Here is a 15,073-nt window from a genome sequence, read left to right as displayed (position 1 = left end):
CCAGTAATCCTGCAATTTGTTTCGAATTTACTCGGATTGCAATGCTTAGCTTTGTGTTCCAATTATTTTATATTTTGATTATCGCTAATTCAAACATGCTCCAAAATGCTGTCCTTCAGTAGCATCAGCCATAAACACAATGCCAGATTCCATTGGTACGCTGATTAAACTCATTCTACCTCATCCCCAACGCTTTCCACCTCTTCACCATCTCTAATTTGTTACACTACCTGTCTCAGGTCCTATTCTGGATGAGCCGAAATTTCCTCTGGCTAAATGTTGGTATGGCTGAAGCCATTGGGTGGAATTCTCCAGCCCTTCCTGCCAATGGGCTCTTCCGTTTCCGCCGAGGTCAACGCACGCTGCAGGTTCCCCGATGATGTCATGGGTTAATAATGTAAATCTTCATTGGCTTTGGCATGTCTGGAGGATCTTGTCCTGACACAGGAAAACCCACTGTGGTGGTGGTGGTGGGGGGGGGGGGGGGTTATGGGCTTGAGAATTCCACCCATTGTCTTTGGTCTCCGCCACAAACATTTTTCGCTAGACACCAACTCCAACCCTCTCCTTGGCACCAATCTCAAAGCTGAAGCAGACTCAGAGCTGAACCAGACTGCTCACCATCTTGAGATAAGGTTTTGATCACCTTTCTGTTCCATCACTACTCCCACCTCTATAACTTTGACCAATTCCACCCTTGCCTCAGCCTATCTGCCGCTTAAACTCTAATTCCTATCGTTATTACCACTAAACTAAGCTTGTTGGCTCATCTTCCCATCTTCTATCCTACACAATTTTTCTCATTGAAAACTCTGCTGTCCTTATTCTAACTTGCACCAAGACCTGTTCACCCGTCAGTCAGTGCTCATTCTCAGGCAATGCCAGTCAGGCAATGCGTCAATTTTAAAATTCTTCGCCGTGTTTTGAAATCCCTTCATGGCCTTGTCCCTCCCTATCTCTGTAGCCTAATCCACCTCTACAAACCTTTGAGATCCCTGCGTTCCTCCCATTCTATGTGCATCCCCAATTTTACTTGCTGCCAAGGTCCAAAGCTCTGGAATTCCATTCCTAAACTTCTTCGCATTCCTACATCTCTTTCCTCTTTCAAGCCACTTTCCTCCTTTAAGAAACTCTTTAAAACTCCTTGTTCCAGCTTTTAGCCACCTGTCCTAATATCCCCTTATGTATCAAATTGCTATCTGATAATTGCTTCTGTGAAGTGCCTTCGGGACATTATACCATGTCAGATCTGCTACATAAATACACACTGTTATATTACTATCTCCAATGCATCAAATCGAGTGAAGGAATTAAAAACAATTCTAAATAGTAAAGCAAAAGACAAGCTGCCTAGAGGCTTCTGAAGATACAAGAATTCAATACAAAGAATCAGAAAATGCTGCAAAATCTCAGCAGGTCTGACAGTATCTGTGAAGAGAGTACAGAGCTAACATTTCAAATCTGGATGACTCTTTGTCAGAGCAATTCAATGTTCCCTGAAACCGAGTGGGATTGGAAAATAGAAATACACTGCATTATTAGCTTATTATATAACCTATCACCAGGATGCACCAAGAAGTACCTGTTTATGGTGCAGGTTGATTCACTACCCCTCTGTGAATGCCAATCCAAGACATATAAATAAAATCTGTTTAAAGGATCCACAACAGCTTACCGATGACATTAACTCTAGTGCTGGTTTGCGATATGTTTTTATTGAATATTTTGCATATGTAGGTTCCTTTGTCACTTCGCTGCATGCCTTTCAGAGTTAGAACACTGTAATATACAGTTGTGACTACCCTCGAATTGTAAATGCCAACTGTCCGATTAGCCTGCGAATAAATAAAGAGAATTATGCATGTAATCCTATTATTACGCAACAGCTCCTCATGGAAACATTGCCTTTAAAAACGCTCATTTAAGACATTGATATGGCTTCCTCCCTGTGCCACATATTAAGCAGAGAAGCATCAATAGATATTCAATTACTAGCAGTTGCTATTTTTGTATGTTTAAATTTTATGGGGGCAAAGCTCGATAGCCCCAGAAAACAGCTGAGGGGATTAGGATGTATGATGAACTCATGCCCTTTGTTTCTGATCCAGGCAACATGCCAACTTCATGCTGCGAGCCAATTTGCATGATTGCTGCATGCAGCGAGCATTAAATGGGCTGTTAAGTAGCTGCATATCTCAGTAGGGGGCCTAAAATTGTGAGAGACTAGCGTGAGTTAAAGCTGGCTTGCATTACTTAAAGCCAGCATGCATCACTCCATGGGGATGCATCCTGGCTCGAGTATGTAACTGGGGAAAACATTCTCAGCAAGAAGAAGAGTTAATTATGGTGCAACAGGGGAGCGAACATGTTCCAAGTTTCTGTGTCGCTATTTCTCTAGACTTTGTAGATACCTTAGTACAGGATTATGGTTAGGGGCCTAGAAGCCCTCCAGACAAACCTTGCAAAGACAGTGTAACCAGATAGCCATCACGGTCAATGCCAGAAGTCAAGCTCCGAGGACCGGGATGGATGCCTTGGAAGATTCAATGAGCTCACAAGTGATCAAAGTCAGGGAATATATCGTCAAATGCTATATCCACCAATATCCACCAGCAGCTTTATACTTTGCTCAATATGCAAACCTACCAATAATCTCAAAGAACAAAACAAAGAACAAAGAAATGTACAGCACAGGAACAGGCCCTTCGGCCCTCCAAGCCCGCGCCGACCATGCTGCCCGACTAAACTACAATCTTCTACACTTCCTGGGTCCGTATCCTTCTATTCCCATCCTATTCATGTATTTGTCAAGATGCCCCTTAAATGTCACTATCGTACCTGCTTCCACCACCTCCTCCGGTAGCGAGTTCCAGGCACCCACTACCCTCTGCGTAAAAAACTTGCCTCGTACATCTACTCTAAACCTTGCCCCTCTCACCTTAAACCTATGCCCCCTAGTAATTGACCCCTCTACCCTGGGGAAAAGCCTCTGACTATCCACTCTGTCTATGCCCCTCATAATTTTGTATACCTCTATCAGGTCTCCCCTCAACCTCCTTCGTCCAGTGAGAACAAACCGAGTTTATTCAACCGCTCCTCATAGCTAATGCCCTCCATACCAGGCAACATTCTGGTAAATCTCTTCTGCACCCTCTCTAAAGCCTCCACATCCTTCTGGTAGTGTGGCGACCAGAATTGAACACTATACTCCAAGTGTGGCCTAACTAAGGTTCTATATAGCTGCAACATGACTTGCCAATTCTTATACTCAATGCCCCAGCCAATGAAGGCAAGCATGCCGTATGCCTTCTTGACTACCTTCTCCACCTGTGTTGCCCCTTTCAATGACCTGTGGACCTGTATTCCTAGATCTCTTTGACTTTCAATACTCTTGAGGGTTCTACCATTCACTGTATATTCCCTACCTGCGTTAGTCCTTCCAAAATGCATTACCTCACATTTGTCCGGATTAAACTCCATCTGCCATCTCTCCGCCCAAGTCTCCAGACAATCTAAATCCTGCTGTATCCTCCGACAGTCCTCATCGCTATCCGCAATTCCACCAACCTTTGTGTCGTCTGCAAACTTACTAATCAGACCAGTTACATTTTCCTCCAAATCATTTATATATACTACAAAGAGCAAAGGTCCCAGCACTGATCCCTGTGGAACACCACTGGTCACAGCTCTCCAATGAGAAAAGCATCCTTCCATTGCTACTCTCTGCCATCTATGGCCTAGCCAGTTCTGTATCCACCTTGCCAGCTCACCCCTGATCCCGTGTGACTTCACCTTTTGTACTAGTCTACCATGAGGGACCTTGTCAAAGGCCTTACTGAAGTCCATATTGACAACATCCACTGCCCTGCCTGCATCAATCATCTGAGTGACCTCCTCAAAAAACTCTATCAAGTTAGTGAGACACGACCTCCCCTTCACAAAACCGTGCTGCTTCTCACTAATACGTCCATTTGCTTCCAAATGGGAGTAGATCCTGTCTCGAAGAATTCTCTCCAGTAATTTCCCTACCACTGAAGTAAGGCTCACCGGCCTGTAGTTCCCGGGATTATCCTTGCTACCCTTCTTAAACAGAGGAACAACATTGGCTATTCTCCAGTCCTCCGGGACATCCCCTGAAGACAGCGAGGATCCAAAGATTTCTGTCAAGGCCTCAGCAATTTCCTCTCCAGCCTCCTTCAGTATTCTAGGGTAGATCCCATCAGGCCCTGGGGACTTATCTACCTTAATATTTTTTAAGACACCCAACAACTCGTCTTTTTGGATCACAATGTGACCCAGGCTATCTACACCCCCTCCTCCAGACTCAACATCTACCAATTCCTTCTCTTTGGTGAATACCGATGCAAAGTATTCATTTAGTACCTCGCCCATTTCCTCTGGCTCCACACATAGATTCCCTTGCCTATCCTTCAGTGGGCCAACCCTTTCCCTGGCTACCCTCTTGCTTTTTATGTACGTGTAAAAAACCTTGGGATTTTCCTTAACCCTATTTGCCAATGACGTTTCGTAACCCCTTCTAGCCCTCCTGACTCCTTGCTTAAGTTCCTTCCTACTTTCCTTATATTCCACGCAGGCTTCGTCTGTTCCCAGCCTTTTAGCCCAGACAAATGCCTCCTTTTTCTTTTTGACGAGGCCTACAATATCCCTCGTCATCCAAGGTTCCCGAAAATTGCCGTATTTATCCTTCTTCCTCACAGGAACATGCCGGTCCTGTATTCCTTTCAACTGCCACTTGAAAGCCTCCCACATGTCAGACGTTGATTTGCCCTCAAACATCCGCCCCCAGTCTATGTTCTTCAGTTCCCGCCTAATATCGTTATAATTAGCCTACCCCCAATTTAGCACATTCATTCTAGGACCACTCCTATCCTTGTCCACCAGTACTTTAAAACTTACTGAATTGTGGTCACTGTTACCGAAATGCTCCCCTACTGAAACATCTACCACCTGGCCGGGCTCATTCCCCAATACCAGGTCCAGTACCGCCCCTTCCCTAGTTGGACTGTCTACATATTGTTTTAAGAAGCCCTCCTGGATGCTCCTTACAAACTCCGCCCCGTCTAAGCCCCTGGCACTAAGTGAGTCCCAGTCAATATTGGGGAAGTTGAAGTCTCCCATCACCACAACCCTGTTGTTTTTACTCTTTTCCAAAATCTGTCTACCTATCTGCTCCTCTATCTCCCGCTGGCTGTTGGGAGGCCTGTAGTATAACCCCAACATTGTGACTGCACCCTTCTTATTCCTGATCTCTACCCATATAGCCTCACTGCCCTCTGAGGTGTCCTCTCGCAGTACAGCTGTGATATTCTCCCGAACAAGTAGCGCAACTCCGCCTCCCCTTTTACATCCCCCTCTATCCCGCCTGAAACATCTAAATCCTGGAACGTTTAGCTGCCAATCCTGCCCTTCCCTCAACTAGGTCTCTGTAATGGCAACAACATCATAGTTCCAAGTACTAATCCAAGCTCTAAGTTCATCTGCCTTACCCGTAATACTTCTTGCATTAAAACATATGCACTTCAGGCCACCAGACCCGCTGTGTTCAGCAACTTCTCCCTGTCTGCTCTGCCTCAGAGCCACACTGTCCCTATTCCCTAGTTCTCCCTCAATGCTCTCACCTTCTGACCTATTGCTCCCTTGCCCACCCCCCTGGTCCCTGCTCCCTTGCCCATCCACTGGTCATGATCTATATCTCACAATCATAACTTCACCTTACCCTCACACACCAAGTACTGCTGTCAGCCTCACCTCCACATCTGAAAGCTCACATACGCTGCCAGCTATTCAACATGACAGCCATATTAGACCACGCTCACTGACAGGCGTTCCTTGCTTTGCAGGAAGAGGTGGTGGGTTACTGCTGCCATGATACCAGGTATTAATACGCATGATTCTCTGTATATGGTCAAACTCCAGCTGGACATTGAGGGAGTGGATGTCCTGTTGTCTATGGCACATCCCAGAGTGGTCATGCGGTATCTGCAACACATCGTGTGTGAACTCAATGACACTCTGTACCATAGGATTGCCTGCAATCCTCCCAAAGCTATATCCTTCTTCTGCCTGCTTCACTCTTGCAAGAGGGTGAAATGTTTCATGCTATCTTGGAATACTGAGCCTCAGCCACCTCCTTTGTGCTACAGTGGGTGGCATGTTGCAAATATCAATGGTTCCAGCCTGGAGGGAGAAAGACATGTAAAAGTATCACCATGGTCACTTTCACAGCCACTGGAAGTTTGGTCCTCACCCTATTCTAAGGTTGGAGGTCTGGTTGGTACAGTTGGCATATTTCAGTGAGGGCATCTTCTGTAAAGTGCAGCTGTTTGAATCAGCATTCCTTGTTGTGGTTCAGTCAGGAGAATTGCTTCCCGAACACTATGTACAAATATGGCCTCCTGCTAAGAACTTAGCTTCACTTCCTCCTCCTTCTTTCAACAGCTTGCCCTGCTCTGTGTTACTTCTGCTCCTTCTTTCTGCCATGCTGTAGTCCAATGGGAATTCATATCAGTGCTCTCATGTCTGGGAGAAAGTGGCTTGTGCAGTATCCTTGAAGTCAGGACAGAATCTTTCAGCAAATGTTGTACCTCTCCATGTCGGCTTGGGCAACTTTAGACAACTCTAGAAATCAATCAACACTTCTAAAATAAAAACACAATGCTGGATAAATGCCAGCACTTTCTGTTTTCATTTCAAATTGCCAGTATACGCAGTATTTTGTGTTTAAACACTTCAAAAATCACGGTCGCAGCCACTAGAAATCATCCAGTAACTAATCATAATGCAGTTTATCATCCATTTCTTGGCATTTTTGGGAAAGCATTGCTTTTGCTGAATAAATGGGCAGTTGTGTGTGCTTAAGAGAGAATGTCAGATGGAGTGTTGGGGTTCAAATTGACAGGATGGCCTCAAATGAGTGTTATTTACTGATTGACATCATGACCTGGTTACTTTGCATACTTCAGGTGCATGCTCCCTGCACACATCAACACCCTCAATAAACTGGCATCTGGCGCATCTTGCACGAAAAATATGAGCACATATCATTCTTAGTTGTTTGCAGTCTGTTAGGTTTATCAATACAAATTGTAGGAATATGTCAGAGAGTTAAAAAATCGGAATTAAATTTTGTGCTCCTGTAAGGTTTTCAAATTGAACGAAATTGGAAGATTTTCACCCAGAAATTAGTTTTGGCCTTATTAGTGGATGAAGGTTAAACACGTTTGTCTCACAATCCTTTGATATTTCAATGCAGTATTAACGTGTTTATTTTAAATGGGTTGTCTGTTCACTAAAGTAGCAGACATAGGAATGATGTTAATGTGTTCATCTGTAAATTATGCCAGCAGAAATTTTGAAGCTTTTGTGTCATAACATCAATAAAAGCCTTCAGTAAAGTCTGGTAAATGTACTTGCAGGATGACATAAGTCAGGACTTACTGCTTTGCCAGGGTACTCCCAATAAAATTCAGGTCTGGCATTCAAAGGCATTTTTACTGTGCACTTGATCGACAGTGTATCCCCAGACAGCACCTTGATTCTTGCACTCGTATTAAGGTGAACATGTTCCACCCCTTCAACTGAGGATAAAAGATCAAAATATAATATACATGTAACAAAGCATAATAGGTTAGAAAACAAATGACACAGGAGCAATGCAGCATCTTTCATCTTTGCTATCTTTCATTGTACTGCTGCGAATAATTTAGTTGAACAAACTGGAATGTTAATTGCATATTAATTGTATTTAAGTGTTTGCAGATAGTGGGCATTAACTGGAGATTTACTTACACCCTTATAAATAGGATCTGTAGTCAGCGATGGTGGAAATGTGGTGAGCATAGTTGCCTTCCAAACAGTTGACCCGGGTTCAATTCTCAGCCCTCTCAGTATAAAGAGGAACTGACTAAAAATGTTCACTGGGTTGGGAAATGCCATGTTTGTCATATGTATCTCAGTAAATAAATGCTTAGGAAACTTTGTAAAGATTGGCTCCAGTTCTACTTCCACCACCTTGTAGAACAGTGGCTGTCTTTGTTTGGTGAACCTTTGTCATCACCAAAGCGAAGGATAATATCTAAGAGGCAGAAAGTATTTTTCTATGTGTTCCAAACAGTGTCAAGATGATACATATTCAGGTTGTATTATAGATAAGTTCAAGTATTAAATAATTTTCCCTTCACTCTGCCTCAAGCAATGTGCTTTTACTCCAAACTTAGAAGAACATTTTCTATAGCCAAAGCAAAATCCCTCATGTTCTGGTACAGAATCTCTTTGGAGAATGAGACAACATTTGTTTGCCCCTTAGGCTTGAGTTTGCTGTGTGGCTACCTTTGGTGAAGTACACATTGTAAAGGCACTTGTGTTGTTCTTTGTGTTGCTAAATTCAGAATGGTTGGCGTAATGTTCACAAAGACCTCAAAATAGATTTAACTTGAACAAAGCTATAAATTTATTAACACTACTAAGTTGAATTCGACAATTGCTTCTTACTTGTAGAAATGAACTCCTGGTACCATATGCTGTTCTTTCTGTTGCTAAGTTCAGGACGGTTGGCATAGTGTTCTCAAAGATGACAAAATAGCTTTAACTTGAACAAAGCTATAAACTTATTAGCACTACTAATTTGGATTTGGCATGTACTCCTAAATAATATACAGTTGATAATTAATATATAATCTACACTCACCTACAACTAATCTCTACACTATAATAAACAATGATCTGCTCTTACTCACACTATCTTTCCTTCAGTCTGTCTCTAGCTCACACCTTCACTTCTCTCTCCACCACAAGGCTTAGCATCAATGTATTATATACTTGTAACAGCAGCTCCTTCTTACATTCATGATAATGCCACAGCACTAAGGTTGGGAAGACTGGTGAGCTGCCACTTTCACCCAAAACAGGCGAGGAGCAGACCAGCGATGTTCAAATAATGCCAGGCAGTTAAAATCAACCAGGCTCAGAATGGAAACTGAAGGGACAACTGTCCACTCACACTGGCTTACTAATGGGAGTTGAAATTAGCTCAATAAATTCGGAAGGAAAGCAAGCACTTACCTTCTTTGAATATCATAAAATAAGACTTGAAAACTTGATTATCCATCATGGTTTCGCATTGCAGCATTCCAGAGGGAATATGTTCCAGGTTTTGAAAAATAAATCCCTGCTTAGGATCCCATCTGCCATTTGTCCCATTGATTTCAAAGATGGTGTGGTCCTGTATCAGGTAGAAATCATCAACTATTACACTGAAACCCATAATAAACAAGGTCAGTGTGAATTATAATGCAGAAAGAAGTGAACATTCTTACTGGGTAATCATTGTAGAATTACATGCTTAGTAACATGTAACCCTACATTTATGGAATTTCCTACTTGGGTAAAGTTATAATTTCTTAAATTTATATTTGTTTTAAATTTCTAATCAAATAAAAAAAGAGAAAAATATAAATAGTACCAAGTTTTATTTGATGCTCAGTTTCATCACAGCAATGCGACATGTAAGAATGTCTCTGTTCATGGTTTAATCTAGAATCAGGAGGCACAGTTTCAAATTGATGGCCTGGATTTTCGTTCTTGAAGCGGGGCGCGGGAGTCCGGAAAAGGGCTGGTTCAGCCAGTCCGCATTGGGAGAAAATGCCTGCAAGGATGTGATTTTCATTGTTTGTGTGTGTGTGCCTGGGGCTGGGTGGAGAGGTGAGAGGCTGGGTTTTTTGGGGGTATATTTTGAGGGATGGAGATGATAGGGGAGATGGGTGCAGCTAAGGGCAAGCCAAATGACCTGGTAAGACATTTGGAGGCAACCACAGGGGCTGCTGGGTGCTGGGGCCTGCCTAAGTACTGTGCGACTTTGTAGCAGTTAATTAAGAACAGAAAGCCCACTAACCCTCATCCCTAAAATTACCATACCCCAATATACTCCCCACGCTCCATCCATGGCATCCGTTTGCTCCTCATGCCCCCCCATGCCAAGTTATCCCGTCCAAGAAACTCCTGCGGCCCATAACCTCCAATGCCAATGCACACCCGTTCACCACTCTTATGGCCACTCATGCTCACATAGAAAATAGGTGCAGGAGTAGGCCATTCGGCCCTTCAATATGATCATGGCTGATCAAGCAAACTCCCGCTTTCTCTCCATATCCCTTGATCCATTTAGCCCCAAGGGCCATGTCCAGCTCCCTCTTGAATTTATACAATGAACTGGCCCCAGCAGCTTTCTGTGGTTGAGAATTCCACAAGTTCACAACTCTGTGAGAAGAAGTTCTTCCTCATCCCAGTCCTGAATGGCTTACCTCTTACTCTTAGGCTGTGACCCCTAGTTCTGGACATCCCCAACATCGGGAACATTCTTCCCTCATCTAGCCTGTCCAGTCCCATCAGGATTTTATATGATTCTATGAGAACCCCTCTCATTCTTCTAAACTCCAGTGAGTACAAGCCCAGTCAATCCAGTCTTATTTCAGATGTCAGTCTTGCTATCCCGGGGATTAGTCTGGTGAACCTCCGCTGGACACCCTCAAACTAGGAGACCAAAACTGCACACAATACTCAAGGTGTGGCCTCACCAAGGCCTGTATAACTGCAGCAAGATGTCCCTACTTCTGTACTCAAATTCTCTCGCCATGAAATCATAGAATTTACAGTGCAGAAGGAGGCCATTCAGCCCATCGAGTCTGCACCGGCTCTTGGAAAGATCACCCTACCCAAGGTCGACACCTCCGCCCTATCCCCATAACCCAGTAGCCCCACCCAACACTAAGGGCAATTTTGGACACTAAGGGCAATTTATCATGGCCAACCCACCTAACCTGCACATCTTTGGACTGTGGGAGGAAACCGGAGCACCCGGAGGAAACCCACGCACACACAGGGAGGATGTGCAGACTCCGCACAGACAGTGACCCAAACCGGAATCGAACCTGGGACCCTGGAGCTGTGAAGCAATTGTGCTATCCGCAATGCTACCGTGCTGCCCTAGCATGAAGGCCAGCATGCCATTGGCTTTCCTCACCACCTCCTGTGCCTTCAACGCCTGTTCCACCATGACACCCAGGTCTCGTTGCACTTCCCCTTTTCCTAAACTGCCACCATTCAGATAATAATCTGCCTTCCTGCTTTTGCCACCAAAGTGGATAACCTCACAATTACCCACATTATATTGTATTTACCAAGTATTTGTCCACTCAGCCAACCTCTTTGCATCCTCCTCACAGCACAGACTGCCACCCAGCTTAGCGTCGTCTGCAAATTTGGAGATATTGCATGCAATTCCTTTGTCCAAATCATTAATGTATGTTATGAACAGCCGGGGTCCCGGCACTGAACCCTGCGCTGCACCTCTAGTCACTGCCTGCCACTCTGAAAAAGACCCGTTTATTCCCACTCTCTATTTCCTGTCTGCCACCCAGTTCTCTATCCACGTCAATACATTACCCCCAATACCATGTGCTTTAATTTTCTCACTAATCTCTTGTGTGGGACCTTGTCAAATGCCTTTTGAAAGTCCAGATACACAACATCCACTGGTTCACCCTTGTCCACTCTACTGGTCACATCCTCAAAAATTCCAGAGGATTTGTCAAGCATGATTTCCCTTTAGTGAATCCATGCTGACTTGGACCGATCCTGTCCCCATTTTCCAAATGCTCATTTATTTCATCCTTAATAATTGACTCCAGCATTTCCCCCACCATCGATGTTAGGCTAACAGGTCTATGATTCCCCGTTTTCTCTCTCCCTCATTTTTTAAAAAATGGGGTTACATTAGCTGCCCTCCAAACCATTGGAACTTTTCCTGAGTCTATAGAATGCTGGAAAATGATCACCAGTTCATCCCTATTTCTAGGGCCACTTCCTAAGTACTCTGGGATGCAGAGCATCAGGCCATGGGTTTTAATCCCATCAATTTCCCCAATACAATTTCCTGACTAATACGGATTTCCTTCAGTTCTTCCTTCATGCTAGACCCTCTGTCCCCCTAGCGTTTCCGGAAGGTTATTTGTGTCCTCCTTAGTGAAGACAGATCCAAAGTATTTGTTCAACTGGTCTGCCATCTCTTTGTTGCCCATTATGAATTCAACTGATTCTAACTATAAGGGACCTACATTTGTCTTCACCAGTGTTTTTCTCTTCACATAACTATGGAAGCTTTTGCAGTCAGTTTTTATGTTTTCTGCAACATTTCGCTCGTGTTCTATTTTCCTCTTCCGAATTAAACCCTTTGTCCTTCTCTGCTGAATTTTTAATTTCTCCCAGTCCTCGGGTTTGCTGCTTTTTATGGTCAATTTATATGCCTCCTCTTTGGCTTTATCACTGTCACTGATTTCTCTTGTTAGCCATGGTTGAGCCACCTTCATCGTCTTACTCTTGTGCCAGACAGGGATGTTTAATTGTTTAAGTTCTTCCATGTGTTCTTTAAATATCTGCCATTGCCTATCCACTGTCATCTCCTGAAATATCCTTTGCCAGCTAGCCTAGCCTATGCACATCTCATACCATCAAAGCTAGCTTTCACAGGCAGCACGGTGGCGCAGTGGTTAGCATTGCTGCCTCACCCTGCTGAGGTCCCAGGTTCGATCCCGGCTCTGGGTCACTGTCTCTGTGGAGTTTATACATTCTCCCCATGTTTGCGTGGGTTTTGTCCCCACAGCCCAAAGATGTGCAGGGTAGGTGGATTGGCCAAGCTAAATTGCCCCTTAATTGGAAAAACTGAATTGGATACTCTAAATTTATTTTTAAAAAGTTTGCTTTCACGAGTCAGACTGGACACTGGACTCCTTCTAGAATCTGTCTAGAATCTCAGCCAAACTTTAATATTTACTCTTGGTTGAGAGCCCTGACATGCAATAAAGTACTAACCAACCTGAGTCCCAGAGAAAACATTGCTTGATTGACATCCCTGGCTCTCTGAACTCTGCTTTAAATTTCACAATGCTTATTTATACAAGGTCGAGGTGTTTCAAGTGCTTACAGTCTCAACTATTAAAATGTTAAAGGGTCTGGACATTTTATTGCCCTATAGTGAAATAATGTTTTTTTAAAACAGAGTGGAAAGTTATGATTGACCTATAAACGCTTTTTCTTACACATTTTACTGTCGCTATAGGTTTCATTGGTTCTAAACAGTGTATAGTGCGTGAAGGGGCACGGAAGAGCCATAAGTTGGCATGGGAGGCAAACTGCACCTTCGGGGGTTGTTTGGCATGGGTATGCCTTGGCATGGGGGGCGGGTTAAAATGAAGAGGACCTTTTGAACTTACTTTTTAAAAGGTCCTGTGGAATTCACCAAAGTGGCATGCATGAACCAGCAGGTAGAAAACTATGTTTATTGGGTAGAAAATAAGTCTCCACGCCCCAAATGGTCTCCCTCCTCGACCTGCACCTCACTTGATAATATACAAGTGGGGGTCCCCATAGTTAAGGGGAAGCCCGCCCCTTTATCGGGAAAGTTCATATTCCGTGGAGGCACGGGAATCGGATTGTCTTTATGCTGTGACCTCCTTGGGGGTTATAACACTCCTCTCCATCACCAAGTCTGGAGAGATATCCATGCCTGTGGACGGGGCTGATCTGAGGCATCGCTAGTCTTTTTCGCCCAAAGACGGTTGGCTGGAGCCTGCCGCCGTTTACCGGACCGGAGAGCGCCATTTTCGTGTGGAGCGCTTGGGTGGTGCCGGCGAAACCAATGAGGTGGTGGGATATGGCAACGGCGGTGGCAAAATCTCCATATCTGACTCTGATTCGGAATAGGGCGGGACGTCATGCGGTATCTTGGCGCCTTTGATGTCTGACTCTGGCACAACTGGGGGCAACGGTGATAATAGCGGCTGAGGTGGCAACACAGGCGGTGGACCGGCCTAGATCGGAGCCACTGGAACCAGGTCCGGTGTGTCAGGAACGCGGCTGCGGACATGGTCCATGTTTCAATTAGACTCGTGCCGCTGCTCCTGCACTCGATATGAGACCAGTCCTGCCATGCCAACACAACACCTGGAATCCATGTGGTCTCTTCTCCAAAGTTCCAGACGTGCACCAGGTCACCACGGGTAAATGTGCGCAAAGACGTATACCGGTCTGCATCAGCCTCCATCCTGTCCTGGTTATGGCAGATTTTCCCACCAATGTCCAGGATGACCAAACTCGACTGGATGCGGAGACTGGAGCAACCCCTGACGTGACTTGCGGCGTCATTCGGTAGCAAAATAAGAAATGTCGAGTCTCCCAGGAACGGTGGTCTGCTTCTTCATGCCGAGGTCAAAGGTCTGGACGGTCTGCTTCGCTAATCCATTTAATGCCAGGTTGTTGGGAGTGGTACGCATGTGGTGAATTCGGTTTATGGCCATGAACGCCCTAAACTCCACACTCATGAAAACCGTTCCGTTATCTGAAACCAGCAACCCAGGTGTTCCATGCGGCTGAATGACGGTTGTAGTCGCTCGATGGTGGCCCAAGCAGTCGTCACCTATGTCTTGTGGACCTCCATCCACTTTGAGTGGGCAGCCTCGGCAATGAGGAACATTGCCCCCGGAATTGTCCCACAAAGTCTATCTGGAAGCAGAATCAAGGACGGCCCAGCCATCCCATTCTCATCGCCAGTGTAGAATCTGCCAAAGTAGCACGTTTGAACCAGCAAGTAGAAAACAATAACTAAGTTTATTCAGTATGCAACAAGTCTCTACTTGCTAAAGGGTCTCCCTCCCCTACCTGAACCCGGGTCGGGGTTTATATGGAAGTGAGGGTTCCCCTAGTTATTTTCACATCTCCATGAAGCCCTTAAACCGATAGCATGTGTCATAGTCTCTTTCCAAACAACTGGCACTGCTGGGCACCCCATCATGCATGTGTTGAACAGACCCAAATTCAGTCAATCCGTGTGTGTGTTGAGCAGTCTCCAAGACTCCATGCACTCAGTTCAATCTCTTGATTTGTAAAGGGAGCAACCTAATGAAAATGTGCCATTTTAGGCTGGAAACAACTAGTGGTGTTACGTCAGACCATATCCAATAATGTCTAAGATCTTGAGGAAAAGTTTTACTAAAGTAATCAG

General features: G+C 44.7%; 1 protein-coding gene across 1 annotated transcript in view; it reads right to left on the bottom strand.

Moving 5' to 3' along the window:
* The window catches only part of kdrl (kinase insert domain receptor like), a 283,571-nt gene that overhangs the window by 146,308 nt on the left and 122,190 nt on the right, over positions 1 to 15,073 (bottom strand). Inside the window, exons 5-7 of the mRNA XM_072505640.1 lie at positions 9,082 to 9,241; positions 7,459 to 7,598; positions 1,676 to 1,835 (exon numbers count right to left, since the gene is read on the bottom strand). Coding sequence (XP_072361741.1) covers positions 1,676 to 1,835; positions 7,459 to 7,598; positions 9,082 to 9,241 — 460 coding nt within the window. The remainder of the gene's footprint in view (positions 1 to 1,675; positions 1,836 to 7,458; positions 7,599 to 9,081; positions 9,242 to 15,073) is intronic.

This window comes from Scyliorhinus torazame, chromosome 5 (assembly GCF_047496885.1).
Source record: "Scyliorhinus torazame isolate Kashiwa2021f chromosome 5, sScyTor2.1, whole genome shotgun sequence".
NCBI classification, from domain to species: Eukaryota; Metazoa; Chordata; class Chondrichthyes; order Carcharhiniformes; family Scyliorhinidae; genus Scyliorhinus; species Scyliorhinus torazame.
The sequence above is the reverse complement of the archived record's forward strand: the minus strand, read 5'-3'. Positions and strand labels throughout refer to the sequence as shown.